This window comes from Hetaerina americana, unplaced genomic scaffold (genome assembly GCF_022747635.1).
Source record: "Hetaerina americana unplaced genomic scaffold, ioHetAmer1.1.p SCAF_5, whole genome shotgun sequence".
Taxonomy (NCBI): Eukaryota; Metazoa; Arthropoda; class Insecta; order Odonata; family Calopterygidae; genus Hetaerina; species Hetaerina americana.
The window spans coordinates 44,297,049-44,312,515 of record NW_027287095.1 but is presented as its reverse complement, the minus strand read 5'-3'; the positions used below and the strand labels follow the sequence as shown (position 1 = coordinate 44,312,515).

The 15,467-nt window shown below is 39.7% G+C and overlaps 1 protein-coding gene across 1 annotated transcript in view; it reads left to right on the top strand.

The window, feature by feature from the left end:
• LOC139693651 (uncharacterized) overlaps positions 1-8,803 on the top strand; it is a 225,540-nt gene extending 216,737 nt beyond the window's left edge. The window contains exon 8 of the mRNA XM_071591890.1: positions 6,564-8,803. Within this exon, the coding sequence (XP_071447991.1) occupies positions 6,564-6,960 (397 nt within the window). The 3' untranslated portion in view covers positions 6,961-8,803. The remainder of the gene's footprint in view (positions 1-6,563) is intronic.
• The last annotated feature ends 6,664 nt before the right edge of the window (positions 8,804-15,467 follow it).

The window sequence follows — 15,467 nt, the reverse complement described above, 5'->3', positions numbered from 1 at the left end:
ACCATAATGTTTTACCGCGATAGGAAATAATGTATCACGAGTTTAGAAAAATCTATCCATAGTTTATCTGGCCAAAAAATAGTAATATAAAAATACCATGTTCTTTTTCCGGAACCTCTTTTACGTTGACCTTTCACATTTATTGCTAATATAAGAATGCATTAATTTCTTTACTCATATAAGGTAAAATATCAAGGCGACTACTAACGACAATTTTTCATCTTAAAAACCAATGCCTAATTCATTGATAATAAAACGCTGATGGGATACTGGGCGTAAGCTCCATTCCCTCTGGATGGATAATTAGTGACTTCATAAAAATGATCCCATTGTCGGTTTTCCTCCGTAACCTCATTCATTACGTATGGTAATCGTAACCTTTCTACGTTTTCCGCCACTTGAAGAAAAGCAAATTTCTTATTTGTTAATTCAAATATAACTTTAAATAGTACACACACGGAGTCTCATACTGTTTGATCCAGTGGATTTTATGACTGCCAGCTGCTAAGCCGGATGCCATGTGCCTAAATCAATTAATGAGTAGGGATGTTCTTTGTTCTTTAACTTTGGATGTTCTTTGGATGGGATGTTCTTTGTTCTTCTTTTTAGGATTTTATATGGTAATTTTATAGTTTGGTAGGAATTCAGCCGTCGAATAATTTCAATGTCACATGATTTCTACCAGTGCCACAACTGAGTACTTAATATTCCTTTATAATTGTACAATTTCCTTTACTGCGCTAATATTTTCATTTCACTCTCTACACACAACCGATCTCTCCGTGATGAATGCCATACTTTCAGTTCTTCCGCAACACTATTTTAAATGCCATGCGGCCACTATTACATCCACAAAATACCGTGCAAGTCGCCCCAAGGGCGTGTATGGTGGTTTTACACCAGCCTTAAATTTATAATAATTCATTTGTACATAAATATAAGCATATATATTATCGTGCATAAAAACACGAATACTCGCAAACTTACATGGCCATGTACATATTCCATAATAGGCATTTTCGGGTAAAGTTTTAAATTTTGTTTTAAAAACTACTACTATTACTTTACAAAATACTAAAATAGATATATTTCAATAACATGGCGATTGGGTTATTTCCCTCAAACACTGAAGGTTTCATTTTTTATCTCTAATAGGCCCAAGCATGGTTTATAATCTTCTTATTCCGATCCCGGTATGGACCTCGATATGAAAAAACCTAAGCCTTCGATATGCATAGAATGCGCCATTAAGCTGCTTAATTTTAACATTTACTTAATGTCAACAAAGATTTTCCCTCCGTACAATATTTTTCCTACCGTTGTTGTCGCTTGGTATCCGGTCGAAAATACTGAATATCTGGGGTAGATTAAAGCTCTTTTTTATTTCCAACATAGTTCCTCAATTTTCTCTTCCCGTTGGCGCTTCAGCTCCAATTAAGTCTTTGTTGCCTCAACTTAACTCTTCCAGTTTTCTCGAATTTCTAGCGGTTTATCCCAATTATAAACGTTTCCTAATAAGAGTCTCCAACCAAATCGTTTCGTAACTAGCCCAATTCAGTCGTGGGTTGCCTCGGATTAATTCAAGTTCAAAATCCAATTGTCTAATGCAACAGAATTTTGGGGAGACCTCCCAAGTTGCTTACAGAAGGGAACTAGTCCGCAATTATCCTACATGTAAACATTTATGATACAGTAGAGCGACGTGAGCTTTGCCCTCACACATCAGAACTAAAGTTCCGATTGATAAATATTGAAAATTAAATCTACCTCTAGCCAATAGATATAATGATCGTGGTTATATTATCTTCCACTACTAACCCATACTTTACATTATTTACAATATTTTCTTCCCATATTTTCCCATAAAATCAGTTCTTATTCACGTACTCATGATTAAAATTTATTTTTATCAAGTTATAATAATATACCTCATTGTTTTATAGACTCCCATTGCACGGTTGTAAGTCCATTTATCCAAAAAAGAAAACACTTTGTTCTTCCACATATATTTTATTATGCACGACCTAGGTTTCTACTTAAAAAGTCATCATCAGGTGAAGTACTTTGCTTCACGTCTAATTTGTTTACTTTACTTACTTACGTTTAATATGTTCCTGAGATTTTACATTTGGAGAAGAAAAGTTTAAGATTAGAAGCCTTGGAACGCTTTGAAATTTTCAAGAACAGTCATTATAAGGGTGTATTGGTTAATGACTTGATGTATTCCTCCCACTCCCCCTCCTGGGCCTCCCCCTGTTCCATAGCCCCTCTCCGCCCCTGACGCCATACCCAACCGCCCTCTCCCCCTTCCCCCATTTACACACATTAGTTTCCCTTCTTTTTACCCTTCTCTCACCTACCAGCACCTCCCCCTCCTCTTCTCTGGCTAGTATATTAAGCTATGAGTCGTCTATACTTCACCTGATGATGGCTTTGCAGGTCGGAACATTGGTCGTGCATAATAAAACATGTATGGAAGTATTTTTTTCCTATATGAATCGCTTCCACGAAGTGACGCCTCAAACCATTCAATTCATTTATCCATTTTAGTTATAATTCTACCGCAAATATCTATAACTAAGCATAGAAATATTTCAAACAAAAAGGACTTGTGCCTAGGGCAGTACTCTCTTGCATATCAGCTGCATTCCATCGTTGCATTGTTGATCGTGCTAACATGAGGCACGGTATTTTGTAGATGTCATGATGTGAAAATCTTTTTCACAAAGGAATTTTATTTCCCTTCATTTGGCCCAATTTCGTGTCTTCTACCGTTAGCATAAGGAATCTTGAACACGAGCTCTTGGAATCATCATTTTGCAATCGAGTTCCACTCCACACCAACCAATCACAATAAATATACCATTCGGTACCTTATTGACCGAGTATTCATTAGAGCGTACGTGTTTTAAGTTGAATATACAAGAGAAAACGGATTAAGCTTTTACTATTTGTGCTGTCTCTTGTGGGGCGCCGAAAACCTTTTGGGGAGGAAGAATTTGACGGCTCATTTTTTAGAGAGCCCTCTGGCTCGCCCCATCATCTCATGCGTCATCACCGAATCTTCCTGAATGTCTCTCGAGAGTGAGAGAGGATGCGTCATTTTCGTAATCTCCTATTTCACGCCCAACAAATCTTTTCGAGATGAAAATGAAAGGGGCGTGGATTCCACCTGAGAAAAGCCATTGCAAAAGCCACCTTATTCCTCCTCCTTATACCGGCTCCTGCCATCCTTCCGTCGCGTCCAGCCCTTTTTTCTTCCCCTTCCCCTCTAACCATTATGAATTTAGCCCCATCTCAATTTCGTTCTACTTACCTCTTCCAGATTCCACGATTTTCCTCGGAGTGGGAATTAAATTGAAGCGAGCGAATGTATCCTCGTCATTCTGAATGCTTTCTTAATTCGAGTACCACGCGCCTCCTAAACGATCAATAATTCCTCCGACGGTTCTGCACGTCACTCGCGAATTTGTTTCTTCTTTGAAATATTTGTTAATTTTCATCCTTTGAATAACTTAGAAGGTAATGCTTTGGAGCTCACATTAAATTGTACATCCCCTCAGAACACGAATAACCAGAATCAGTCAATAAACAAAGAGTTTTGTTCATTAAATACCAAAGAGGATATCAGTATCGCACAAATATCTGTGATTTTTTTTTAAATCCTGCCACATGTACCAATATTAAAAATTACGTTATTCCCCACTGTCTGTTCTTTACCATGAATATAAATTCAAAATACTTCGACTTGTGTGAAAGATAGTAGATGCTACCTATTTACCTATCAGAATTTTAGTAAACTTTGTTTGGTGCTTAACCGGTTTTAGTTATTTCAACAAAAGCTCCTAGTTATTTTCACCACTTTTCTTTCTGCAGCACTCGTATCTTCTCAAAATTTACTATTTCAAATATATTAAATTAACTAGTTTATTCCCCCCGTAGCATATCATTTGGCACATTACATTAGCGAGAAAACCTAATTCAAGAGATATAGAATAGAAAATGCAATTTCCGTACAGCAGCTGTGGACTTCAGAGGAGGATAGAATATGAGAGGTTAAAAGTACTACCTTCTAAGTCAATTTTGATTTCAAAATGGAAATCGAACCAAAAATTCAATTTCGATGATATCAGAAACGGCAAAAAAATATAGATCAAGAAGGGGGTATTGACCGGCAGTGGGATGTTGAAGACTGTAATAGAGGGGAGAATGTTAGGCAAACGAGGAAAGGGAAGGAGCAGGATAGGGATGTTGGTCGGGATGAAGGGGGAAGTACTCAGAGATGAAGAGGGATCTGATGTAAAGTAGGATACTGGACTTTGCGTTTTTTTAGGAGTCACAAAATATTTATTTAGTAGCTGTGTCCATCCAAATTCCTACCTTAACCGGTAGATTACCTAATAATAATAATCTAGAGATTATCGTTTGGTACCCTGATGACAGGATAGCATATTTCAGATTAGAATTGTAAAAGTCTAAGAGAGAGAGAATGGATAAAATCGATATTTCTCCCTTATTCCAGACTTATACACCAATCAGGTATTGCAAGAATGGTAGCAGCCAGAGAATCAGGACTGGCAAAAGTAGATACGGGTGTGGGGCAGAATTTCCCAATATCGACAATGCGTTATCATTAAAGCGAAGGGAGATAGGAATGAATGGGCTGAAGTTGGAAGGTAATGGAGAAAGCAAAATGTGGTTTACACCATGATTCAAACTGTGTTCTCAACGAGAATGCTTACTTGATCATTCTCGTGATTGGAGTTACCACAAGCCTCGCTAGTGGTGCGCATACACTTGCGTTTACAAACAGAGGGATGAGGCAAACAGGTACAAATACCTGTTTCAATAATAATCTGTACCTGTAGACACACACACAGGTAAGAATTTACTTCTCGTATAAAGTTATATATGGTTTAAACCAAAGTATTATGACTGCGGCATCTGAAATGTTTAATTTATTTCTCCTAAGCATTCCTCTACTGCGGACGACCACAGCGATACCATGTGTAGTAGAGAATGTTAGGAAATGGGTGAAGGAAAATCGAGAAAGAGTAGATAGAGGAGATATTAAAATTTATTGGACTATTGAACGATGTGCATAATAAAAGATAAAGACAATGAGTAAGGGAGGGAAGAAAAAAGGCATCTAGGACCATCGTGAGGGGGGTGGAAAAAATATTTTCCTGCTGCTCGAGAAGTGATAAGGTTGCTCAATCGCATTAAATGAGGCATATAAAAGGGTTCTTCAAGTCATCCAATGTTAATCCCATTATAAGTCCTGGAGTACCTTTTACTCAACATTTGATAGGCATCCACGTCAAAAGATAAATCTCCGTATTCTACAGGCAATCGTAATATTTTAGAGCTTGCGCCAAGTCTATCGCCCTCGTCCTTCCTCTCGATCCTCCTATCTGCTAGCTCCCCCCTTCTCTCTCCTCTCTTTCTCGCCATCCAATCATTTATATCTCATTCACTATCTTACGTGAGAGTTCCCTCTGTCCACCACTGCCCTAAGCAAGAGATACGGTGAAACGATGCATAAAGCAAATCCCGTCTGGGTTACATTTTCCCTATCTTTTTTTCTCTCTCCCTTCGAAGTCACTCTTCGTTGGACGCTAAGTCATCATTTTTAATTATTCCATTGTGGAAATACACTTAAGCTGCATGCTCTCTTCTGTTTATTAATAGCTATATCTTACAAGAATTAAAGATAAAAACAATTTTTCATGATCATAGACGATTCATTAGACTCGATATTGTAAACTTCGACACATGTGAATAATGATTGAAACTAAAACGACTAATGGGAATTTGTTATACGAAAATGGTGAAAGTAAATAAAAATTTCCCAATTCTGTCAATATGAACTTACCATTTTAGCGTACAAAAATGATAATTCAATTTTTTTTCTACACCCTTACTTAAATTAAACGAAAAGAGTATTTTTATCTTAAACCTAATGTCTCTAAACTCGGGGTCCCACATGGAAGTTATGAAATGTTTCTATGTCATCCCATACCTGATATAATAAAAACGCAACCAAATATCGGTAAAATTTACATTTACCGAAAAAAGTCAAATAAAAAAGTTTTTAACAGATTGGCATCATCTCGTGTTTTTATTTGCATTATAATTTTTAGAACTAATCGATCTTTATGCCAGGGACATCAAAATATTTGAGAAGTGGTGAAGAGCAGTGATTCATAAAATATTTGGGAAACACTCTAGACCCTCACTTCGTCGAGCCACGACTTTGCTAGATGAATGCATTTTAGCGGGTCTTCTTTTTTTTCTTCTACTCTTTCTGGGCTTCCTTTATTTGCCATTTACACGCGGTGTTTCCCTCTATTTCTCGGTTTTTCTACTCTTGTTTTCCTGGTTCTAAGTATTCCTCCGCATATATTTACTTCTCTGTTAGATCTATATGCTACTCCATTCTCTCAAGGTTAATAACCACTCTCCCACTGATTGGATTTTACATTTTTATCTTATATAGGTGCACGAATATAGCTAGCTATTAAAGGCGAACTATTTTTGAAGGGTAATGAAATCAATTCCAGCGCGACTAAGGAGCGGCTCCGAGAGTACTTCCGCTTCGGCTTCTCCAGACAGCGCCGCTCTGAGGATGACGACGAGGACGACGATGATGACGGGGCGGAGGAGGAGGATGAGAACAGTGGCGGCGGCGGTGGGAGTGGATGCGCTGCCCTGCTGTTGGGCAGCCGCCGACGGCGGAGGAACCGTCGCCGTCGCCGCGACGTGTGCCGCCTCACCCGACAGCAACCCCACGGCGCCTCAGCCTCTGAAAGCTCGGCCCTCGGCCTCAGCAACGTGGCCTTCGCTCACCAGCCGCCCCCGCCCGCAGCTCCCTATCCCATTCCCGACACGAACATGGTGGAGGCTCTTGGGGCGGCCGAGGTGATGAGCAGTCCCTTCGGCAAGGGCTCCTTCTCCTGATACGTGACGCCAAGGGAAAAATTCCGGCTTTTCGACGTCTGAAGGGGAGCGAGAGGGGTGCTTTTAGAGAGCTCCCACGGGATAGGTGCTCCGTTTGCCATGTGAAAAGATTCGGACCGGTTCTCGTTCTCTTTTGGAGGTATGCGGGCAACTGCCTCTGAGCCAATGGAAAAATTTATTAGGTGCCGGTATGGCGCAACGTTGCGCAACCTCAAGAAATAAGTCCTGCGTGAGGTCGATCCGTCTTATTCGATGGTGTTCGTATATCGCGCGTAAACGGTATATCTATAGCTTTAAAATGAGGTAATACATGCTACTGTACACAGCGCGAGAGATAAATGAGGATTCTGTGGCATTTGGAAAGCGTGAAGTGAGCCCGATACTGTTTTCACGGGCTCAATGTGCTTAGGGTTTAAGCGTGTCTACCGGTGCGCTCGTGCTGCGGTTTCATTCGACGAATCATGCAAATTGAATGTTTGAGGACTTTTGCCAGAGGAAGTCTTCCCAGTGATGATGTGAGCGGGAAAATATTAGACTTTCCTCCGATGCGGCCCGTAATTTTTCCCGGTGTTCACAAATCCGAACGATATCACAGAAACGTTTCCCATTTTAAACGCACGCACAAATGTTACTCTGCGGCAGGGTCAATGGAATAGGGAAGCATAATTCTTTCGGGACACATTTGCCTTTGCATTTCCGTAAGTTTGTTGGCACGGGCCCCTTTGAGTAACAGCCTCTATTCGAAGTATAGACCGTGTACCAATGTTATATTTTCATATATTTCTAACCCTCTATTTCGGAAGTTCGCCTACCATCGCTCTACTACATTTCTTCCTCCCAAAAGAGGAACTAACTTCGCGCTGCATCAGCCAAATCCTTCGTCCTTATCCACATGAAAGCATATCGGACATTATTCATGATATCGATACGGCTAACTTGCATTTAATGACGCATTGGAAGATCGCGTGGCGACCGCAGCGTGATGGTCCTTTCCGTTGGGGGAAGATTGATGCGCAATCAAAAAGCGAGCAAATTGGCTCATAGCACGTCCAATGAACGTGCCAACTCTGTCCAGATGGAGCCAAATTCAACCTCAGTTCATGCTTCCGACCATTAGCCTACATCTACCGGACACACGTGGTTTAAGATCTCGAGCCAAGAGCTAGTACCCCGATGGGTGAACGATATAGAGCGCGCAAGGGACCTTTTTGAAAAAATACGCTTCATTTAAATTTAGTGATTACGGCCACTGAGCCAAATTCCTTATTCGCGCCGCAAATTCTTTTTTTACGGCTTTCATTCGCTGGTGGTGGCTGTTAAGCTTGCTAAATTGATGTGATTTTGGGGACCAATCGAGCCCGACGGACAGAAAAAAGAAGAATTCGTCTCATTACCTCGGAAGCACCTCAAAATGTCGAAAAGAGGGTTTTTGTAAAAATATTCCCAACTCTCTAGCTTGGCAAGAGACTGGCGAAATCATTACTTAAACTGAAATATTTTAGTATCATGTGAATTTTTTATCCAATAACAGAACTTATATGAGGGATTACCCGTGCGAAATTCTTAAAGGGTCCAATCTTAAATAAATTAGGAAAAAGTGTTTCTTTGCAAAGTGATCGGGCGAATGCTTCTGTGGCACGCAAATTTAGGATAATATTTACGGTTTCGTATGATCATAAGATATTTCATCCAAAAAGAAAGGAAACTTGAAAATATGATTAAAATGTCGCTTGAAACACTTACTTTGGGAGAATTGAGAGAAATCTTAAGATGTGACCACTATTTCTCAATAAGTTCTTAACAGATAGAATAGATTGACCATCATTATTGAAAAATGTTATTAACTTTAATATTATTTACCGATTAAAAATTTTTTTGATACGTTCAAGGAATTAAACTCACTCTCTCTATTTGAAAAAATAACTCTGAAAACTTGTGACTTAAAAAGTTTAAGAACTCATCTAGAGAAATTTACTTCCATCGTTGGGATCAGAAAGCTCTTCTAACCTCATTTATGCATTCATATCATGGCGTATATCAAACCAAATTCCGCCTTTCGAGCTAAGCAACTGCTATCGCCAAATAATCCTAAATACAGAACGGAGAGTACGCATCTTCCCTCACTAACCGCTGAAATTATTGCAAAGGCTTTCTTCAGGGGAAACGCAATGCTTCAAAGTGTATGAAATACAGTCAAGCTTGTGATAGTCGATTTATTCCGGTGGGGCAAAACTTATTAGACATTATCCGAGTAAACATTTCGAAGCGCAGTCTATTTTACACAAATGTCAGCAACGTATTCGATTCGATAGGCTCATTTAACCCAAACGTGCATGGTAGGTAGGCATGCAATAGGTTGAAGTTAAAAATCGATGGAGTTATGGCTAGCCTTTCCTTGATGTTGGAAACCGGGGGAGTCATCACTCGGAGGCTGGGACTTGGGAACTAATTGAAAGGGACGATCCCTGATCTCCCACGCGGCGTAACCCCACCGCGCCCCTACTCTCCATTGTTCCCCTGCGACCGACCTCCTTCCTCCACATGTACTCTCCAACGACTCTCTCCTCATTTGGCTACCTTCTTCACCTCGATTTTCCCTGAATGCCATGGCCCACGCTCTCGTTTCCCGCCCGTATTTCCTCGAATGTTCGGATTGAGGAATGAAGGGCAGGCTACCTCTTCCCCCGAGCGATTTTTTCGGAACCCAACTGTTTTGGATACAAACAGCATAATTCGGAGAACAACACACACATTCAAGTATCTCTCGCGTGAATTTGTATCCTTGGCATACTGTTCGGGTCCATTGATGCAAATGGTGGAATGAAAAAAAAATCATGGTCTAATCGAAAGACAAAAACAAATGAACCCGTATGACCTCGTCTTGCTTCATCGATTAGTATTTTCTCCGAAAACGTAATATTTTAATGGTGAGGACCTTTGCAACATGCCTGAAAACATTACTCTGAGGAGCTACTGCATTTTCTTTTCATGGCGTTTTGTGATTTCCTTAAGTGGTTACGTATGTTAGGGACAATAAATGCCAGCTGAAGCGTAAAAATATCAACGCGCTAACATTGTTATGAATGAAAAATTGAACTTTAATGACTAATAAAGAAAAGTAAGTAACATTTTTCCACTAGATAAGTTTAATAGTATGACCGGGTTCGAAATCCGGATGTACTTTTGAACTTATCTGAGGAAAATTGTTACTGTATTTTCTTTATTATGTTCGAATTCCACCACATCACGCCTGAAACTAATCAATGAATGACTAAATTTCACGGAAAAAGAATTTGGTAATTTGAAGGGTAAAAGCTAATATTTTCTGAAGAATTATAATAAGAACCAAAGTTGTTCATATAACTTACATTTTTACAAAAAAAATAATGCTATTAAGGTCAAGAATTTCCAAATTTTGAACGCATTTAACGGTTTCTGAGGCTAAAAATTCGGACCATAAAGAAAGCAACCTTTGTTAAGCTGGTAAAAATAAGACCTGAATGGTACGAGAATGATTCAGATACTTCTAGCTGTACTGTTTGTATTAAACTTCAAAAGGTACATAAATTAGTACTTAACATGAATAATTTATTCCTTAATCGAGTCATTCTTAAAGGTATCAGTATTTCGCTCTGTTTATAATTCAATTTTGTTATATTCTAGGAAGCCTTCTCCTCGTTCTTACCCATATTTCATTCTTCATTATTGCTACTTTTCATTATAAATTCCATGAACTTTTCAATTTTTGTGTTAACGGGGGTTTAGAAGACGGCAAGAAATTATTGATTGAAATTAGAGTATGGTCGGGTGAAAACTTCAACTCATGCGCTCAGCTTCCCTCCTCATCTTTATTCCCATATTCCTTGTGACCTGCCTTCAGTAAACACCCAAAACAATGACGCCAATCCCGCTCTTCTCATCGTAACAAACTACACACAATAGGGTGAACGGTACGAAATCTTCCCCCTGCATCGACCGAGCCCGTTCCGCGTTTGGATATAGGTATTTGCATTTTAGTTCCAGATGAAAACATTGCCATTAATTATGAATCCTCTGCTATCGATCTATTTATCCAAAGACCTTAGTGCTTATTATTAAAAACAACATCTCCTTATTCCATCACTCACGAAGCTCTAGAGCTTTCGGACACAATTTCTGGTTTGAGTGTGTGGGTCAAGGGAGCTTTTCCGTTGACTAGTCCCGAGGTACTCTCACTTCCACTCGTAAACAGACTCAGCTCGAGTGATTTAATGAAGAAGCGACTGGAAAAAGATCATTCGTTTCACAAACAAGCTAAAGCGCTGCATTATGATATGCCTACTTAATTCTGTGCCGCGAGTTTGTAGAGCCAATTGCTAATTTACGAAAAAATATTTTCATAGCTGAATACACTGTAAAATGTAGGGTTTGGCACAATTAAATATTTTCCTTCAAGAACAGAGAATTAAAAAATGATCGGACAAATGAAATTCCCATGACTTTACTAAAATAAAACATGGAAGATTAGTATCACATTTACTTGGCTTGTAGCATTCATATATCAAATGATGACAAATATCTAAATTGATTGTGCATATTGACCAAGTGTGAACCAGAACACAGATGTATATTAGGATTGGAAAGCGATTAAAAGTTGTCGGTATTTCTTACCATATGGAGTGCAGAGAGAAAGTATAACTGTCACATATGTGGCGTAATTACTCCAATCCACAAATGGTAGTTTCCGCCGGTAGCTATTTATGTGTCGTCTTCCAAATGAATAATATTTAATGTAGATTTGAGATAGCTGTTAATTGGAAACTGAAAAAAAAGTATTGACTAAAAAATTCATTCCGTTGTGTGACTTCAGATTGATGCAAGCACACTTAGGCCATTTTCTAAAGTCTGTATTTTGAGATTTGAGCTTTTTAGTGACAGGGACCTTCGGGAATAATAAAATATCTTTTAATACACAGCGTACAAACTTTCGGTTAACCAAGCGGCATTTAAAAGTTCAGGTAGGATAGCTTATCTTAAAAATGATTTTGAAAACTCACAGGAGACCCATGACTATTATTCCAAAAAAATATGGCATATATAAGATTTTACAAATGTAGTGAAAACAGTCATAATCCTGTATAAATGTATATATGCATAGATATTTTAATACAACTGCTTATTAACACCACATTTATAGAGTCGTGCAGCTTTAATGCATGAATTGCCCAACGACGCACAACAAATTTGCGTAGTCGATGTAAGTTGCCGTTAGTAGTTAAAGTTATCAGATTTTAGGGAAAAAAAACTCAAGTAACGTTCAATTTATTGGATGAATGAATGAAAGTAAACACACCTCCATGTTTCGAGTTCCATGAAAAGCGTCGATAATTTAATTCGCAGTCACTTACATTCGTAATATCCGCATGCTACGATTAAAATGTTATGTGTTAATTGTCGGACTTCATTAAAACGTTGATCATAACTTCAACTAGTATATGAATTAAGTCCTTCCTTAATAACAGATACTAAGCTTTTTTTCCATGCGTTAGTTACCAATGGTAGTAGCAAAATGCCAACTTGCCTGCCATTTGGACTCAAAATAGTGAATGTTGCTTGGAATGCGTGAAACACACTTTTGAGGCGATACTTATTAACGTAAATATTATTGATTGTAGCTGCTTATATACCTGAACCGCCCACAGAAGAGAACTCAGCGAAACACATCGTTAAGCAGCGAGACCAGGGAAGGAGAAAATTTATAATGGTTGCCTTGTCAACTGAGGACCTAAATCGCATACGGGTAAACAAAACTGCGAACGTGAAGCTGTACTCAAAGAGGGAGGAGAATCCTTGACGTTGCAGAGAAAAAGAACTGGACGAGAAGGATGGAGAAAGGCAGCTGAATAAAGCCCTGCGTCCGCATGAATCTCGCTAGCGGAAAGTGACGTGGCGGGTGTCCGGTTTGACGAGCAGATGAGCAAAACACGGTGTGTGTTTTACGCCTTTCGTTATCCTTCCGCAGGCGCCACCCCCACGTGCGGCGGTCCTCTCCCTCCCCTACCCCAACAGGGACATCTACTTACCGCATATGTGTGTGCGTGTGTGCGTGCGTGCGATTGTACGTGTGCGTGTGAGTCGGCGGTTACATGGACACGGTCCGGGTCCGAGTTCTCCAAATGAGGCATCTGGGGCCGGGACCCTCAGCGTGTACCTTTTGGAACGGACATCCAGCGCCCCTGTTCCCCACCCACTTCCCTCTTATTCTTTTATTTTCAAGTTGCTCCCATCCATCCCTCCGTATTTTAAGTCCTCATCTACTCCTACTCCATTTCCACGCCAGCCACCCATCCCCCGCCAACCTCCTTCCTCCATTATCCCTTCCAGTCCTCCTGATGACCACCTCCATTGTTTTAATGTATTTCATACGCCGCTGGCCGGAAAAACTCGTTGTGCAAACTCTCTGAATCTTATGAACACCCTCGTCCGAAAAACATTTGTCATCCACTGTGACAATTCTAGAGGATTGGAAAGCTCAGAGGTGTTTAACATATCTGTTGAATAAAATACCTTGTATTCGAGATGTGTCTTTCTTGACTGCTTATCACTCCTTAATGCGATGACTTTGGGGTTATGGGGATGATATCTTTGCGTTCCGATGAAGGGCTTTGGTTGTACTGTTTTTGTTATGAACCTAAGTTCATGAAATGTCTGTTTAACTAGCACATGAATTTCCTTTTGAAAAGACGAAAAACCCGCATTAAGTCCATAAATCCGCTAAATACACGTATATAATCACTTTGAACTGATGTACATGTAAACTTTGATTAAGAAAACCTTTTGAGAAAAAAGATTCATTTCCGATAGTATTAAAATGTGAAATACGTCAGAGCGACGTCTTCTATGGGTGAAAGAATAATACGGCACGAGGGTAAATGAGACGGTCCTGCAATCATCAACACCAATTTGGGTGACTTCCCCATGTACGCACCGCGATCACCACAGGAGAAAGGATCGGACACGGCGATATCGTCACCATCGTATTGCCTCGCACGGTAAGTAAAAGCATTAGTCCTTTTACGACTTCCTCCATTCCTGTTCCCGTCACTTATGAGCAAAATTATATACTTTGCATTTGACGAGTCTCTTCAACAAAACTGTCGTTTGGATACACTGCTCCATGAGCACTTGGCTCGACCACTGGTATGCGCAGAGACCCCTGTGTAACCGTTCAACAAACATGTGCCAAAAGGGCTTAGATTATCAAACTCAGAGGAAGTGTCTTGCTTGTTTGAAACGGAAAGAGTTTCGGCCAGGTGGCACCAATGTGTGACGAAGCAGCTGCAGAGATGAACGCATATGTGGGCCAAGCCAAAATTTATTAAGGCTCAAATAAAAAGTTAAATCAAACTTAACCGTTTGATCTAACTCTTACTCTTCTGAATTATTTAAGCGTGTGGTGCGAAATTTTTAAGGGCACATGTTGAGTCTCTATGCTTTTTCATACCTATTTGCATAACTAATTACAATAATTACGTATGATAAATTTTTTGGGGTTGAATCCAAGCATTTTTTCTTAAGACATTAAACATTGAGTCAATCATCGTCGACCGAAAATATCAGTAGGCAGTTATTAGTTTCTGCAATAATGAAAATTAGAATTCAGCTCATATATTATCCTTAACTCCCCGAATAAGCCTAAAATGAAGTTACGCTAAGGAAATATGTAATTCTAGGACAAAAAACATCTGGTAAACAATTGGTAGAATTTTTTAAGGTATTTTACCGGTTACGATAGGTTTTGAATGGACACAACTACCAAATAAATACCTCCTCACAAAACACAATACAGCATCTCACTCAACATCAAGTCCCTCCTCATCTCTGTGAACTTCCTTCCTCCCTTCATCCCGTCCAACATCCCTATCCTATTCCTGCTCTTTCCTCGTTTGCTTAACAATCTCCACTCTATTACAGTCTTCAACATCTCATTGCCGATCAATATGCCCTTCAACCATTTTTCCTGCCTCCAAAGGATTTCTCCCAACAATCCCCTCTGCTCGCCCACCATTCCTAGTACCTCCTCATTTGTTTTCCTCCCGGTCCATTTCACCGTCTCCATCTTTCTCCACACCCACATTTCAAAAGCCTTCAATCTTCTTCAATCATCCTGCTTCAGTGTCCATGTTTCCCTTGCCGCACATAACTACGCTGTATATCAAAGTTTTGACCAGCCTTTTCTTGACATCCTTACTCAACGTCCCTATCATCAACTCCCTCCTTGTGAAAGCCTCTTTGCTAATTGCGAATAGAGAATTGGTAGCACAGTAATATAAAAATCACACAGTGATCCAATATGCCTGTATCCACTACCATCTAGTAGAGTAAGTACTTGTTTTTTCGCCTGCAAAAATCTCTTGCATTAAGCATTGGGTAACCTGAAAGAGATTGCTTAATAAGATGGCTGATAACGTCCCTACATTCTGCTTGTGAGCCACTAGGAGGATAGCATCACTTATTTAGATGATTCA